The 17,433-nt window shown below is 48.8% G+C and overlaps 1 protein-coding gene across 1 annotated transcript in view; it reads right to left on the reverse strand.

Moving 5' to 3' along the window:
- Nucleotides 1-844: 844 nt before the first annotated feature.
- Nucleotides 845-17,433, reverse strand: part of LOC134970066 (cathepsin W-like) — a 224,942-nt gene continuing 208,353 nt past the window's right edge. The window contains exon 11 of the mRNA XM_063946161.1: nt 845-3,167. Coding sequence (XP_063802231.1) covers nt 3,066-3,167 — 102 coding nt within the window. The 3' untranslated portion in view covers nt 845-3,065. The remainder of the gene's footprint in view (nt 3,168-17,433) is intronic.

The raw sequence follows: 17,433 nt of genomic DNA on the forward strand, positions 1-17,433 counted from the left end.
CTATAGCTGCTCCTACTGCCTTCACCACTCCTTCGGACCCTCCTCTCACATGTCATCCTGCCTGCACTCAGTGAAACTAAAAGCAGTGCCTTATAGCCCCGCCACCCAGATCGGTTTCCACCCCCTCCCTCTACTTTCTTTGTAATTTATACAGCTTGCGGTGCCCTTTGTACTGCAGCTGCACACTGAACTGTGGGGGCCCTAGAAGCAGTAGGGGCCCGGGGAAATGTACCACTTGAGCCCCCCCCTATCCGGCTCTGCATCCAATAAATATAGGTAGTGCCTACAAGATACAGTCCAGTGTCCATGATAAAATAACATCTAAAACATAAAATCATAATTAACTTATATGTTTAGGGATGAATTCACACAAGGTCAAATTGCATTTGGAATTTATTGCATAGGCATCACATGTATTATGTATATTGTGCTGAGTGAGAAGAAAAGAAATATCACAGCGGACATATAGTTGCAAACAAGAAACCCTGTATTGCAGACAACAATGGCCCTCATTCCGAGTTGATCGGTCGCAAGGCGAATTTAGCAGAGTTACACACGCTAAGCCGCCGCCTACTGGGAGTGTATCTTAGCATCTTAAAATTGCGACCGATGTATTCGCAATATTGCGATCACAAACTACTTAGCAGTTTTAGAGTAGCTCCAGACTTACTCTGCCTGTGCGATCAGTTCAGTGCTTGTCGTTCCTGGTTTGACGTCACAAACACACCCAGCGTTCGCCCAACCACTCCCCCGTTTCTCCGGCCACTCCTGCGTTTTTTCCGGAAACGGTAGCGTTTTCAGCCACACTCCCATAAAACGGCCTGTTTCCGCCCAGTAACACCCATTTCCTGTCAATCACATTACGATCGCCGGAGCGATGAAAAAGCCGTGAGTAAAAATACTATCTTCATAGCAAAGATACTTGGCGCAGTCGCAGTGCGAATATTGCGCATGCGCACTAAGCGGAATTTCACTGCGATGCGATGAAAAATACCGAGCGAACGACTCGGAATGAGGGCCAATGTTAGTATCAGTACTTGCAAAACTTCCCAAAATATATTCTTACTAATGTTATATAGAAATATCTTGCAACAACAAGCATTTAAGCATAGACAAGCCCATAGGTGGAACTAGACACGCCCTTTGGGCAGAGTATGACATGCTCTCACAGCTTCGCACAGCTCATCGTACTGTAATCTCCCTGATTCTAGTTTTCAAAAGTAGGCAAGTATGTTTTGAGGGTTGATTTAATAATTTTGGCAACAAGGAAATTGACTTGTAAATTCTTATTACTAGTATCACTATTTCTACAACTCAACATTTAGTGGCAGTTGTACTAAACCATGGAGAGTGATAACATACCTCCTAACTGTCCCGATTGTGCTGGGACAGTCCTGTTTTCCAGGGACTATCCTGCTATCAAGTGGAAAGAGTTATAGTAACAACCAATCAGAACCAAAAGGTCCGAGCACACTATGCGATACGCTCCATGAACGATATCGCATAGTGGGGGTGATTCCGAGTTGTTCCCTCGCTAGCAGATTTTAGCAGCATTGCACACGCTAAGCCGCCGCCCTCTGGGAGTGTATCTTAGCTTAGCAGAATAGCGAACGAAAGATTAGCAGAATTGCGAAAAGAAATTTCTTTGCAGTTTCTGAGTAGCTCGAGACTTACAAATAGCGATCAGTTCAGTCAGTTTCGTTCCTGGTTTGACGTCACACACACGCCCAGCGTTCGGCCAGCCACTCCCCCGTTTCTCCAGACACTCCCGCGTTTTTCCGCACACTCGCAGAAAACGTCCAGTTTCCGCCCAGAAACACCGACTTCCTGTCAATCACACTACGATCACCTCAACGATGAAAAATCTTCGTTCGGGCGTGAGTAAATCTACTAAGTTTTGTGTTAAAATACTAACCGCATGCGCACTGCGAACCATGCGCATGCGCATTTTTGCCTTAATCGCTCCGTTGCGAAAATCAGCAATGAGCGAACAACTCGGAATGACCCCCAGTCTTTCCCCACCCTCCCGGGCTGCCGACATAGTGCATACACACTGTACGATATCGCAAGCGATATCGGACATTGACGTCATACCGCGGCCAGCCCGTGCATGCAGTTCTGGATGATAAGTCCAAATTAATTTGCATACACAGTCGACATAGGAGAATGATAACGATGCGCGGAACCACGCATAGTTTATTGTCCGTAGCATACACACTGGGCGTTATCACACATGATATCGCTCAGAAGGCTGAAAATGAGTGATATCGTATGTGATATCGCGTAGTGTGTACAGGCTTTAACTGTAATTTTTCAAACACAACCTGTAACATGGCAGTTAGGAGCTGATTGGCTGGAATTTTAGCTCTCTCCAGTTTATCACTCTCCAAAGCTTAGTACATCTCCTTTAAGTTGATCCCCCTTAATACAACAGTGAATTTATTTTAGGGGAATACTGTTAATATTATTCGCAAATATTACTACTTTAGGAACCTTTTTCCCTTACAAAGTTTACAGTGTTGAAAATGAACTACACTTAAGTAACGAAGATGTCAAAGTATACAATATGGTTGAGTATCCATTATCCAAAACGCTTGGGACCAGAGGTATTTTGGATATCTGATTTTTCCGTATTTTGGAATAATTGCATACCATAATGATATATCATGGCGATGGGACCCAAGTCTAAGCACAGAATGCATTTATGTTACATATACACCTTATACACACAGCCTGAAGGTCATTTTAGCCAATATTTTTAATAACTTTGTGCATTAAACAAAGTGTGTGTACATTCACACAATTCATTTATGTTTCATATACACCTTATACACACAGCCTGAAGGTCATTTAATACAATATTTTTAATAACTTTGTGTATTAAACAAAGTTTGTGTACATTGAGCCACAGAAAACAAAGATTTCACTATCTCACTCAAAAAAGTCCGTATTTCGGAATATTCCGTATTTCGGAATATTTGGATATGGGATACTCAACCTGTAATAATATATTTCCGTCTGGATTGTGAATGTGATACAGATAATCAGAATACAATACATTCCGGTCATTTTGGACAAGTAATCCTTTGGTTTCCGGGGACAATAGCACTTAATGGATATTTTGTGATGCCACAGATATTTTTGCCACGGACGATTCGCAAATAACCCTGAGGAAGAAAAGAACAAATATTCATGTGGTAGAATGTAGAAACGTAAATGAAGAAATATTATCACCACTACATATTTAGCACCTCCTCACTTCATATGGGATAAGGAACATGCATTTCCCCATGCTGTGGGTGCTGAGGTCAGTAACAGAACAAGCTATAATATAAAGCAGTCTCAGGCATGAATCTGAGACACTGTCCCAGCTACTGTAAAAAATAAACGTCCCAAGGCACAGATCTGGGACTACTTATTTTTAGCTCTAGCTCCCTGTCAGCCATAGATCACATAGGGAAATGATCCCCCTACCATAAATTACACTAACACACGGACACTGAAACGTAGAATACGCTCAGACACATATGAGCACATAGTTATGTATTTCGCTTCAAATAAACCTACATACTTTTGGGGGTCATTCTGACCTGAACGCTCGCTGCAGTTCTTCACAGTGCAGCTTTCAGGTCAGAACTGCGCATGCGCCGGCACTGCAGTGCGTCGGCGTATGGCTGACAGCCGATGACTGTCATTGCCTAGCGATCGCCTCTGCCTGATTGACAGGCAGAGGCGGTCGCTGGGCGGGAGGGGGCGGCACAGCGTTTTGTGGCCCCGGTCCAGCCTGCGCAGGCGTGGCCGGACCGTGCTGGGGGTGGGCTGCAGCGGCTGATTGATCTCACGTGCAGCCGCTGAGAGCCGGGCAGGGAGGAGTAGCTCCCGGCTAGCTGCAGGAGCTGCGCTGGCTGGGAGTTATGGCTGACAGCCGACGACGCTGGGCTGAAGGGGGCGGCACAGCATTTTGTGGGGAGGGCCGCAGCGGCTGCGTGATGTCACATGCAGCCGCTAAGAGCCGGGCTGAGAGCCGGGAAGTGAGGAGTAGCTCCTGGCCAGCTGCAGGAGCTACGCTGACTGGGAGTTACTCTAAAAGTACAAAAGCATCGCCGCTGTGCGATGCTTTTGTACTTGTGCAGGGGGGGGGGGGGGGCTGAAATGTGCGGCGGACTAGCCCTGTGCTGGGCGTCCCCCCGCATGTCAGGGAGGATGATCGGGACGGAATGACCTCCTTTAAGTCTCAGAGTGCTTGTGGTAGATAGTTTAGGGGACTAATAATGTTATGTCGAGTCTGGTGGGAGTGGGAGGCAAATGTCACCAGTGTCGGACTGGGGCATTAAGGGCCCACCAGGGAAATGTAGCTGCAGGAGCCCACTGAAGGGGTATGATCAACCACTGGTCACCAATGCGAGGGGCGTGACCATTCCACAAAGGACACATTGGGTCATTCCGAGTTGATCGCTAGCTACCGTTGTTCGCAGCGCAGCGATCAGGCTAAAAATCGGCAGTTCTGCACATGCGTATGGGCCTCAGTGCGCACGCGCGACGTACTTTCACAAAAAACTGCAGTTTCACACAAGGTTGAGCGACGCTTTTCAGTCGCACTGCTGATCGGTGAGTGATTGACAGGAATGGGGCGTTTCTGGGAGGTAACTGACCGTTTTCCGGGAGTGTGCTGAAAAATGCAGGCGTGTCAGCTACAAACGCAGGTGTGCCTGGGGAAACGGGGGAGTGGCTGGTTGAACGCAGGGCGTGTTTGTGATGTCAAAACAGGAACTAAACAGACTGAAGTGATCGCAAGGAGGGAGCAGGTCTGCAGCTACTCTAAACTGCTTGAAAAAAATGTAACCCCGTTCTGCGTTCCTTTCGGTCGCACTTCTGCTAAGCTAAGATACACTCCCAGAGGGCAGCGGCCTAGCGTTTGCACTGCTGCTAAAAGCAGCAAGCGAGCGATCAACTCGGAATGAGGACTATTATATTATGCATTGTCTAACTTTCCCAGAATCAGGACGGTGTGCAATTTAGTTTAATAAATTTTACCTTTGCCCTCTTTAGTCTACTAACCCAATCGCACTGCTGCAATAAACTGCAGCGTGTGATCGGGTCACAATGACCCCCAGTGTTCACAGTGCTTCACTTTTTCCACATTTTATGTTACAGCCTTATTCCAAAATGGAATAAATAATTTTTTCCCAAAAAAAATTCTACACACAATACCCCATAATGACAACGTGAAAATAGTTTTTTTGAGATTTTTGCAAATGTACTTAAAAAAACCCCTAAGAAATCACATGTACATAAGTATTCACAGCCTTTGCTCAATACTTTGTTCATGCACCTTTGGCAGCAATTACAGCCTCAAGGCTTTTTGAATATGATGCCACAAGCTTGGCACACCTATCTTTGGGCAGTTTCGTCCATTCCTCTTTGCAGCACCTCTCAAGCTCCATCAGGTTGGATGGGAAGCGTCGCTGCACAGACATTTTTCAGATCTCTCCAGAAATGTTCAATCGGATTCAAGTCTGGGCTCTGGCTGGGCCACTCAAGGACATTCACAGAGTTGTCCTGAAGCCAATCCTTTGATATCTTGGCTGTGTGCTTAGGGTCGTTGTCCTGCTAAAAGATGAACCGTCGCCCCAGTCTGAGGTCAAGAGTGCTCTGGAGCAGGTTTTCATCCAGGATGTCTCTGTACATTGCTGCATTCATCTTTCCCTCTATCCTGACTAGTCTCCCAGTTTCTGCCGCTGAAAAACATCCCCACAGCATGATGCTGCCACCACCATGCTTCACTGTAGGGATGGTATTGGCCTGGTGATGAGCGGTACCTGGTTTTCTCCAATCATGACACCTGGAATTCATGCCAAAGAGTTCAATCTTTGTCTCATCAGACCAGAGAATTTTGGTTCTCATGGTCTGAGAGTCCTTCAGGTTCATTTTGGCAAACTCCAGGCGGGCTGCCATGTGCTTTTTACTAAGGAGTGGTTTCCGTCTGGCCACTCTACCATATAGGCCTGATTGGTGGATTGCTGCAGAGATGGTTGTCCTTCTGGAAGGTTCTCATCTCCCCACAGAGGAATGCTGTAGCTCTGACAGAGTGACCATCGGGTTCTTGGTCACCTCCCTGACTAGGGCCCTTCTCCCCCGATCGCTCAGTTTAGACGGCCGGCCAGCTCTTGGAATAGTCCTGGTGGTTTAGAACTTCTTCCATTTATGGATGATGGAGGCCACTGTGCTCATTGGGACCTGCAAAGCAGCAGATATTTTTCTGTACCCTTCCCCAGATTTGTGCCTCGAGACAATCCTGTCTCGGAGGTCTACAGACAATTCCTTTGACTTCATGTTTGGTTTGTGCTCAGACATACGCTGTGAAGTGTGGGTCCTTATATAGACAGGTGTGGAACATCTCAAGGATAATCAGTGGAAACAGGATGCACCTGAGCTCAATTTTGAGCTTCATGGCAAAGGCTGTGAATACTTATATACATGTGACTTCTTAGTTTTTTATATTTAATAAATTTGCAAAAACCTCAGAAAAAACTTTTTTTCACGTTGTCATTATGGGGTATTGTGTGTAGAATTTTGAGAGGAAAAAAAAATAATTTATTCCATTTTGGAATAAGGCTGTAACATAACAAAATGTGGAAAAAGTGAAGCGCTGTGAATAATTTCCAGATGCACTGTATGTGATACAGGGGGTAATTCAGACCTGATCGCTAGGGTGCGTTTTTTGCATCCCTGCGATCAGATAGTCACCACCTACAGGGGGAGGGTATATGGTGTGTGTAGGTGTGCGTTCGCTTTTGTAGGAGACCTGCACAAAGATCAGTTTGAGCAGTCTCTGCACTGCCCAGGACTTACTCAGCCGATGCATTTGCTTCATGCTGATCGGGGCCGGAGCTGCCGTCAGACATCCTCCCTCAAAACGCCTGGACCATCCTGCGTTTTTCCGGACACTCCTGTAAAACTGTCAGTTGCCACCCACAAACAGCCTCTTCCCCTCAATCACCTTGCGATCGCCCGTGCGATTGCTTTTTTTGCACCATCCCGTAGCTAGGCACCGACGGCCGGTGCAGTCATCTGACGCACCGGCGCATTGCGGTGCATACGCATGTACAGTTCAGATCTGATCACCTGATGTGCGAAAACGCACAACAGCGATTAGGTCTGAATTACCCCCACAGTCAGGAAGACGGGTAGGTGGATGTGACAGGGCAGGTGGAGGTGACAAAGTAGGGCAGGTGGATGTGACACAGCTGGGAAAACGGGTAGGTGGATGTGACAGAGTAGGGCAGGTGGATGTGAGACAGTAGGGAAGGTGGATGTGACACAGACGGGAAGACGGGTAGGTGGATGTGACAGAGCAGGGCAGGTGGATGTGACACGGTAGGGCAGGTGGATGCGACACAGTCGGGAAGACGGGTATGTGGATATGCAGGGCCAGTTCTAGACCTTGTGGCGCCCAGGGTGAAAGTTTCCTTTGGCGCCCCCCGACGGCGGAAAAGGCTTAGTGTGCGCCGCAGGCGCTTGTAAAAATAATGGGGGCGTGGCTTCATAGGAAAGACACGTGGTCAGTTTTGCTCCCTGTAGTTTTGACCCCTGTAGAGTTGTGCACCCTGTAGAGCTGTGCCCACAGTAGCTGTTGTGCCCCCTGCAGCTGTTGTGCCCCCTGCAGCTGTGTCCCTAGTAGCTGTTATGCCCCCTGCAGCTGTGCCCCCAGTAGTTGTGCCCCCTGCTGCAGCTATTGTGCCCCCTGCAGCTATTGTGCCCCCTGCAGCTGTTGTGCCCCCATGCAGCTGTGCCCCCAGTAGCTGTTATGCCCCCTGCAGCTGTGGCCCCAGTAGTTGTGCCCCCTGCAGCTGTGCCCCCAGTAGTTGTGCCCCCCTTAGTGTGCCCACCAGTAGCCGTGCCCCTAGTAAAAAAATAAAAAATACTTACCAGCCCCGTTCCTGCTTCCCGACCACTGCACTCCGTCTCCGCCACTGGCTGCCGCTCCTCTGATCTATAGGAGAGACGTCATGACGTCTCTCCCATAGCGCCACACAGAAAGGTCATCTCCGCAAAGGGAAACTAGATGCTACCTGCGTGTCTAGATTCCCTTCGCGGAGAGGACCTTTTCATAACCAGCAGCGCCCCAGGCAAAAGTCCTGCTTGACCATGGCAAGAGCCGCTACTTTGGATGTGACACAGTCAGGAAGACAGGTAGGTGGATGTGAAACAGTAGGGCAGGTGGATGTGACACAGTCGGGAAGATGGGTAAGTGGATGTGACAGAGCACGGCAGATTGATGTGACACAGTCGGGAAGACGGGTAAGTGGATGTGACACAGTCAGGCAGTGGATGTGACACAGTTGACAAGATAGGTAGGTGTATGTGACACAGTAAGGCACTGCAGATGGGTGTGACACAGTCAGGCAGTGGATGTGACACAGTCGGGATGAGGGGTAAGTGGATGTGACACAGTCAGGCAGTGGATGTGACACAGTCGGGATGAGTGGTAAGTGGATCTGACACAGTCAGGCAGTGGATGTGACACAGTTGACAAGATAGGTAGGTGTATGTGACACAGTAGGGCACTGCAGATGGGTGTGACACAGTCAGGCAGTGGATGTGACACAGTCGGGATGAGGGGTAAGTGGATGTGACACAGTCAGGCAGTGGATGTGACACAGTCGGGATGAGTGGTAAGTGGATGTGACACAGTCAGGCAGTGGATGTGACACAGTCGGGATGATGGGTAAGTGGATGTGACACAGTCAGGCAGTGGATGTGACACAGTCGGGATGAGTGGTAAGTGGATGTGACACAGTCAGGCAGTGGATGTGACACAGTCGGGATGATGGGTAAGTGGATGTGACACAGTCAGGCAGTGGATAAGACGCAGTCGAGAAGAGGGATAAGTGGATGTGACACAGGCAGTGAATTTGACACAGTTTAGAAGATGGGTAAGTGGATGTGATACAGTAATGCAGTGGATGTGACACAGTCGGGAAGATGGGTAAATGGCTGTGACACAGGCAGACAGACAGATAGGTGGATGTGACGCAGACAGACAGACAGTGGATGTTGCACAGTAGGGCAGACAGGAAGAATGATGTGATGCAGACAGGTAGATCAATGTGACATAGGCAGAAAGAAAGGCACTGTAGGTGGATGTGGCACAGTTAGGCAAACAGGTGGATGTGATACATACAACTTCACACTGGGCAGCAACTGTCGTTAGACTCCTCCCCTGCTGGCGTCATCGTACTGATTCCAGGAAGTAGAATCAGTAATGCTGCACCGGCACCCTCCCTGAAAGAGCCCACCGCCTCTGTGCAGGTGAATGGCTGCAGGTGGACTCCTCTCCGCTGAGGCCATCCGCGATTCCAGGAAATCAGAGCCGATGCTGCTCCGGCTGCAGCGCACTCTGACAGAGCTTGCTGCCTGCAGTTCACAGCCCACAACCTGGTCAATCAACGCAGCCTGGTGTCTGTTACAGTAAACTGCGTGGGCTCGTAGACCCCGCCCTCACTCAAAATAGGGAGTGTTATTTTATCGGCTCCCCGTTGGCCCAGTCCGAGCCTGAATGTCACACATAGGAATGTGGATATATAAGCTATAAAAATGGACTTAGGTTTATGAAATAATAAAATCCCCCTTTTTTGCATTTGACTGTATGAAATGCTCTCCTGAGGGGTTCACTACGGCTGGCCGGCGGTCGGGCTCCCGGCGACCAGCATACCGGCGCCGTGAGGCCGACCGCCGGCTTACCAACAGTGTGGCGAGCGCAAATGAGCCCCTTGCGGGCTCGCTGCGCTCGCCACGCTATGGGCACGCCACACTATTTTATTCTCCCTCTATGGGGGTCGTGGACCCCCACGAGGGAAAATAAGCCGACCGCCGGCTTACCAACAGTGTGGCGAGCGCAAATGAGCCCCTTGCGGGCTCGCTGCGCTCGCCACGCTATGGGCGCGCCACACTATTTTATTCTCCCTCTATTGGGGTCGTGGACCCCCACGAGGGAAAATAAGTGTCGGTATGCCGGCTGTCGGGCTCCCGGCGCCGGTATACTGAGCGACGGGAGCCCGACCGCCGGCATACAGAAGACCACCCCTCCTGAGTATGACCATATTCAAGCAGGAACAAAACTTTACACATTTAGCTACCTGTACACCGCTGTAGAAGCCTAACCACATGCAAAACACATTAGAAGACCTACCTGTACTTACCTGTACCCAGCTGTAAATGTAGGTGTTCCAATGCATACATACCTGTATAGGTAGGTATCCCTGTACTTACCTGTACATCGCTGAAGAAGCCTAACCACAGACGAAACACATTGGAACACCTACCTATACTTACCTGTACCTACCTCAATCTAGGCGAAAGATCAATGTGGACTTTCTGGGACTTGGTTATATCCCTTACAGAGATTCTTGGCACCTTCCAACATACTCACTACCTGGGACTAAGAGAACCTATTTTTACATTGTAAATATACAATATACCACGCTATGGAGATACTTTTTTCTTTTTCTGTGACATAAAAGCTGCATCAGCGGAATAGGGGCTCAAGATCCTTTAAGTGATAAAAATTGTTCCTAACACCACATATGAAGAATAGAATACGTCAGATGTGAAAAGGGATGAATGTTTATATGGTATGCAGATTATTATACCATTATTGATTTTATAGGTGCTCAAAGCTACTGCACTATTAGGCACTTGTTCAGATGGGCATGAATCCAGACGCTGAGAACGCAGATGGCTTCTGGGTAAGTATTGTACCCCTACTCACCCCTTCCGCAGCCTAACCCTAACAGTCCCCTCCCACAGCCTAACACTAACTGTCCCCTCCGCAGCCTAACCCTATCCCCCCCCCCCCCCCCGCAGCCTATCCCTAACCTCCCCGCCCGTGCAACATAGCCCATACTTGTCTACTTTTGAAAACTAGCTTAAGGGAGATTCCAGGTGGCAGCAGAATGTGCCATTGAGGGGTGTGTCTAGCTCCGCCCAAATGGTGTGTCTAGCTCTGCCTATTGGCGTAGTTAATGCCACTATGGGGTGTGTCCTGCAATGGCAGTTGAAAACTATAGCACTATAAGCAGCAAAAAAAAAAAAACCAGAGTAATAATATAGGTACACTATACACCGTGTACATTCAAGAGAAGAGACGGAGAAATAGAAAATCTATATACACTGGTGCGGGATATATATTACACCCACATATACAATAATAAATACTTTGGCGCCCCTGGAGTATTTTTGCGCATGCCAAAGGCGCTTGCCTGAAAAAATAATGGGGGTGTGATCTCACGGAAAAACCCAGTTGTAGTGCTCCTCACACATTATGCCCACATCAGTAGTGCTCCTTACACATTACGCCCACATCAGTAGTGCTCCTTACACATTACGCCCACATCAGTAGTGCTCCGTACACATTACGCCCACATCAGTAGTGCTCCGTACACATTATGCCCACAGTATTTGTGCCCCTTACACATTAGTATACATTACTTTCAGGAATGAGGACACTTGATGGTACTGGGAGCCTGGCCAGCTGACTCAAGGGGTGCCACCCACTGCTGCCTCTGCTAACATATGCATGCAGGCTCAGCAGAGTCCTCAGGTCAGGGACTCCTCACAAACCACCCATCGCAGTCCAATGCCAGTGTGACTTGCTGTTGCCTGGAACAACAGCCGCCTAAGCAAAGGAGCCGCGGCTCACCCACAAACACAATGGCGCTGTGCAGGCAGCTGAGACACAGACTGCCACTTCCCCCACTAGAGCTTATTTCTGCATGTGGCTGACTGGGACCGGGTCAGGGCGCCCTACTCTGGTGCATACCCAGAGTAGCTATCAGTGGTGCAAGTAGAAAAAGTGTCAGTGGTACTGTGTGCGCGCGCCGAAGGCGCTTGAGCCCAAAAAATGGTTGTGGTCAAATGCCACATGGGGCATGGCCAATGAAAATGGGGGCATGATATACATATGGGGGGGCCAGATACACATATGACCCCAATAGTGCCAGATACACATATTCCCTCACAGTGCCAGATATGCCCCCACCGTGCCAGATACGCCCCCACCATGCCAGATATGCCCCCACAGTGCCAGATACACAAATGTCCCATGGTGCCAGATACACAAATGTCCCACGGTGCCAGATACACAAAAGCCCCATGGTGCCAGATACACAAATGCCCCCAGCAGTGCCATATATGCGCCCACAGTGCCAGATACACTCCCACAGTTCCAGATACACATTGCTCCACAGTGCCAGATACAAATTTCCTTCCTTTGTGCCAGATACACATTGCCCCAAAGTGCCAGATACACAAATGCCCCACGGTGCTAGATACACAAATGCCCTATGATATCAGTTACACAAATGCCTCACTGTGCCAGATGCACCCCTAGCAGTGCCATATATGCCCCCACAGTGCCAGATACACATTGCCCCACAGTGCCAGATACACATTGCACCACAGTGTCAGATGCACATTGCCCCAGAGTGCCAGATACACATTGCCCCACAGTGTCAGATACACATTGCCCCAGAGTGTACCCCCCCCCCCCCTGCTGCTCACCGCTGCCTCTGCTGTGTGAGGGGAGGAGAGCACCTCTCCTGCCCCTCAATGCTTGTGAAGTCCGGTCTCCGGTGGCAGGTATCTCGAATGAGGCGTCGGTTGGTTAGCCAATTAAAGCTAGCGGACCGGCAGCCAATCAGGAGCCGTGGCTGCCGGTACGCGAGCTCTGATTGGCTAACAAACCAGTGCCTTATTGAGATTTACCCCGCCGCCAGAGACCGGACATCACAGAGCATTGAGGGGCAGGAGAGGCGCTGCACTCTACTCCCCTCACACAGCAGCGGGCTGCAGGTATGGTGTATGGCCCGGCGGTATGGCGTACCAGCTAGGAATGTCTTACCGGTACGCCGTACCACCATACTTGCAGCACTGGTATCTATAAAACCACCCTGTCCAGTATACATTACATTATACACAGCATACAGTACACAGACCCCCATAATTATATCCAGTACCACATTACATTAAAAACAGCATACAGTACATAGCAGTGGCGTGTGGTGAGGTCAGTGGCTGGTGAGGCACTGCAGCCAAAATGTTCGACGAGTCCCGATGATGCCCGCTACCGCCTCCAAGCTGAAACCCGCTTCCGCCACTGACCCTGCATGCCTTGAAAGCAAACGCGCTCCCAGAAAACTGGTTGTGGTCTTGCAGTGAGAGTGACAGGGAGAGGGTGATGCCAGGAGAGGGTGACAGCAGTAGGTGACAGAGAGAGGGTGATGCCAGGAAGCTGGTGACAGGAAGAGGGTGACAGCAGTGGGTGACAGGGACAGGGTGCCAGCAGTCGGTACCAGCTGTGGGTGACAGGGAGATGGTGACAACAGTTGGTGCCAGCTTTGGTTGACAGTAGAGGGTGACTGGGATAGGGTGATATTAGGGAGAGTATATTACTGTCCCACTCTGTCAGCAGTATTGCATACAGCACACAACATACGCAGTACAGCCTTGGGTCCCCAATACAGCATGGGTGAGCTTAGCCCATGTCAAAATAAAGTACCCGCATATATCCCCCATAAATCACAGCCAGACGCGGATCATGCCGATAGCAGAGATAGGAATTAACAAATCTGCTCTCTGTGGTGGGGCTGCTCATCCTCCAGCTGTTCCACTTCTAGAGGGCTGCTGGAGCCGGAGCAAGAGAGGAGAGGAGATAGCTGCCGTAAGGCCGGATTAAGCCTTCAGGGGGCCTGGGGCACCTCAGACAGAGGGCCATGTACCTCATGTCAGCACCGTGCCTCTATATATATATATATAAATATATATAAATAAACAACATTTGATCTATCGGCACTCCCGGTCAGTGTATAAATATTGATAAGGCGGTTACACCTATAAACTTCTCAATGTTTAAATTTTATTAAAAAAAAAAAAAATCATCAAGATTAAAATAAGATAACTGTGGCTTGCCTGAAATACTCTTCACCAAGCCCCATGTGCAGTTATGCTTACTGCTGACCCAGACTACCCCTGATGTCAGAATGCCGCCTATTCGTAGTGAGCATGACGTCAGCTGAATATTTTTTCATAAAATAAAATTGAAACGTTGAGAAGTATACATATGTAACCTGTAACCGCCTTATCATTGTTTATACTGTGACCATGAGTGACGCCAGATCTCTTTCTTTAACCCCTGCAATGGAGGGCACCCACCAGGATGCTGGATATGAGTGGCGAGTCAATGTGTATATATACTCCCTCTCCCCTTATATATTTAGTGCCCCCCCTCAACCGCACCCCTTATATATTTAATGATCCTCCTACCCAATAAATATTTAGCAACTCCTCTCACTCCCACCGTTTACATATTTAATTAACCTTTCACTGCCACCTCATCAAATATATGTAATGATACCCCCAGTTTGACAACCCCCCCCCCCACACACACACACACACACACACACACACACACACAGTCACACACACTTTCTGCTCCCCTCCCTCCCATCTGACTGACCTCAGTGCACTTTTTAAAGTCCAACTCCAGAGTCCCGACTCCCGCAGGTGTGCTTTGATCCTTGTTGCCTTCTCAGGGGATGAGACGTCATGAAGTCTCATCCCCCCAGTGCCGGCTACACAGCGCTGTCGTGGCGTCACCCGAGGAGAGGAACTTGAAAAGCCACAGCCGCCAGCTGGTTCAGCCTGCAGCAGCAGCAGCTCTCTCTCTTCTGTACCGCCGCTGCTGGGAGTGCTGACCGTGGGTCCTGTAATCATCCCTGCACTGCAGCTCCGATCATGGGCCCCTTAGATAGGGGGGCCAGGAGATACCACCTGCACCCCCCCTTGATACGACACTGCGCTGCCCTACTTCCCCGTCCATTCAGAGGACTGCTGGGTGACGGGCTTGGGGGGCGGCTGCATATACAAAAGAAAAAATATATATATATCTTTGATGATGGGGGTGGGGGCGCTGCCACTGGCCAATCAGATATACCTTTGTGACAGGGGCGTGTCAAAGCGGCACATCTAGTAGGTGCCGCTTATGGGGATTTTTTTAATGGGCTTTTACTGCCCGATGCTCGGCCCCGCCCCCTGCTTCCGACTCCTTCACATTGTTAGCTGGAGGCACCGAGAGCGGTGCCTCTGAAACACACACAAAGCCAATTTTTAAAAGGTGGAAATGATTAAAATAATGTAAACGCTACAGCAGATACTTATGACACAGAATATGTGTCATAAGTATCTTCTGTTTATTATTTTAATCATTAATGACAGGGGAGGCACTGCCTCCCCTGACTGCACATCCCTGGTACATAGCCCCCTTCCCCATATTACACAGCATACACAGATCCCCTCTCCCATATTACATTATACACAGCATACAGTACACTACACAGCCACCTTCCCCCCATATAGACCCAGCACCACATTACAATGCATTAAACACAACCCTCCCACCCCCATATTTCACCCAGTACTAGATTACATCATATTATATACACATTATATAACACCCAGCCTCCATTCCCCCACGTTACCTCCAGCACCCACCTGGGTATCTGGCTCCTTCCAATAAAGGCTGGGAGCCGACCCTGGGACAGTGAGGGGAGACAGCACAGTGCAGACACCCCCAGTTGGAGGTGAGGACCAGGAGCCGGGAGGAGGAAGCTGCTACTGCTGGGCTGATCCACGCTGCAGCCCTGAGTGTGGTGGGAGGGGCCAGCCACAGGTAAGCAAAAGCAGAGCCCTGTTGCAGTGTGTCTCCGCTACACAATACACACAACCATGCGGTGGCCTGCCAGGCAGTCTCCCGTGTAGGCCCCGCCCCCCGACCTCTCCGGACTTGCGCATGCGCAGTCCATATCTTCACGCTCGGACCTTTAAAAACCGGGAGGGCTGTCAAGGTTTTCGAGGCAGCGGGAGGCTCAGCTAAAAATCGGGAGCCTCCCGCTGAATGCGGGATGGTAGGTAAGCCTGGCATAGCCCCAACCCTCCCCCATCCATTGCCTGTCTGTCTGCCTCTCCCTTTTGGAGTGTAAGCTCTCATAAATGGGGCCTTTACCTTCTCTTATTTAAACCATCTTTAATAGCACCAAATTCCGCAGTTTTCTGTCACCCTGATACTTATTTCAGTGTCATCTGCTGATGCAGCTACTTACTGTATGTTTATGTAAACTGTACTTGTCTTCAACTGTAAGTTACTGTTTCCTGTTTTGCTTATTTGTTTATGTACTCTGTAATTGAGTGCTGCAGATTCCTTGATAATAATAATAATAATAGTGCCTAACCCAAACCCTCATAATTACCTCAGTGATCCGTTGGTATTCTCATTGTTGGGATTCCAGTGTCCAGTTTTTGACTATCGGGATCCTGACCATATCCCGTTTGTTCCCTCTCTACTTTTTACAGATTTTATCATTGACTTCATGTACATTGAAGAACTGGGCTGCCATCCACAAATTCATAGTGGGGAAGATGACTGAACTAATTGTGAATAATTATTGGCTTTTAATTATTTAATTTGTCTATACTAACTGTATTGTTGGTAGGGGTGTATCTATAACGAGTGCAGTGTGTGTGGTGCACTGGTCACATGGTCATACTCTGAACCCAGTTTGGCATTTTGCACACAAGCAGTAGGGAAATTCATGGGGGAAATGCCTGCCATACCATTTTCCCGAAGACCTGTGCACCACCTAGTGTTCAGAGTCACTGCCGCTGCCTGCTAGAGAGGAGGGGGCTCTGACGGATACTGCACATGGCCCCTCTCCTTTCTTAACACACCCCTGATTATTCCCATGTACACGACACACAGAGTGGGAATAGATCCTGTAGCGCTTGCAACCCGCCCGGCATCTAAATGTCGGGATCCCGCTGTCGATATGGTGACCACCAGTCTCCCGACCGCCAGTCACACGATACCAATATTTATGTATGTATATATATATATATATATATATATATATATTTATACACACACGGTCGAGTCACATTACAGGTTGAGTATTGCTTATCCAAATTTTAAAATGCCACATTTTTGGGTCTCCTACTGAGATAATGACATATATATTATATATTATGTGTACATATAGATATTTTATATAGATATATAATATAATATATAGTAGAAGAAGTCCAGCACTCTCATCGTAGGCAGCATCAACGGGGTGCACTACACAGAAAAGCCACTTACATAGAGGGAATTTCCGATGAATATAGTCCAAACATAGGCACTCTCCAAACTTTAGCAAGCTTTTAAGGTATTTTTAATCCAATACTCACAACACAGAAATGCAAGGCTTTTTTAAATGCATGGCAGTGAAATAGCAGCGACGTTTCGGTTCCTCCAGACCTTTCTCAAGCTTTCCATCCTTATATGCCCATAAGAGATCCACATCAGCAGAGTTAGTTACAGCGGAAGTATCATACCCCATT

The sequence above is a fragment of the Pseudophryne corroboree genome, chromosome 11 (genome assembly GCF_028390025.1).
Source record: "Pseudophryne corroboree isolate aPseCor3 chromosome 11, aPseCor3.hap2, whole genome shotgun sequence".
NCBI lineage: Eukaryota > Metazoa > Chordata > Amphibia > Anura > Myobatrachidae > Pseudophryne > Pseudophryne corroboree.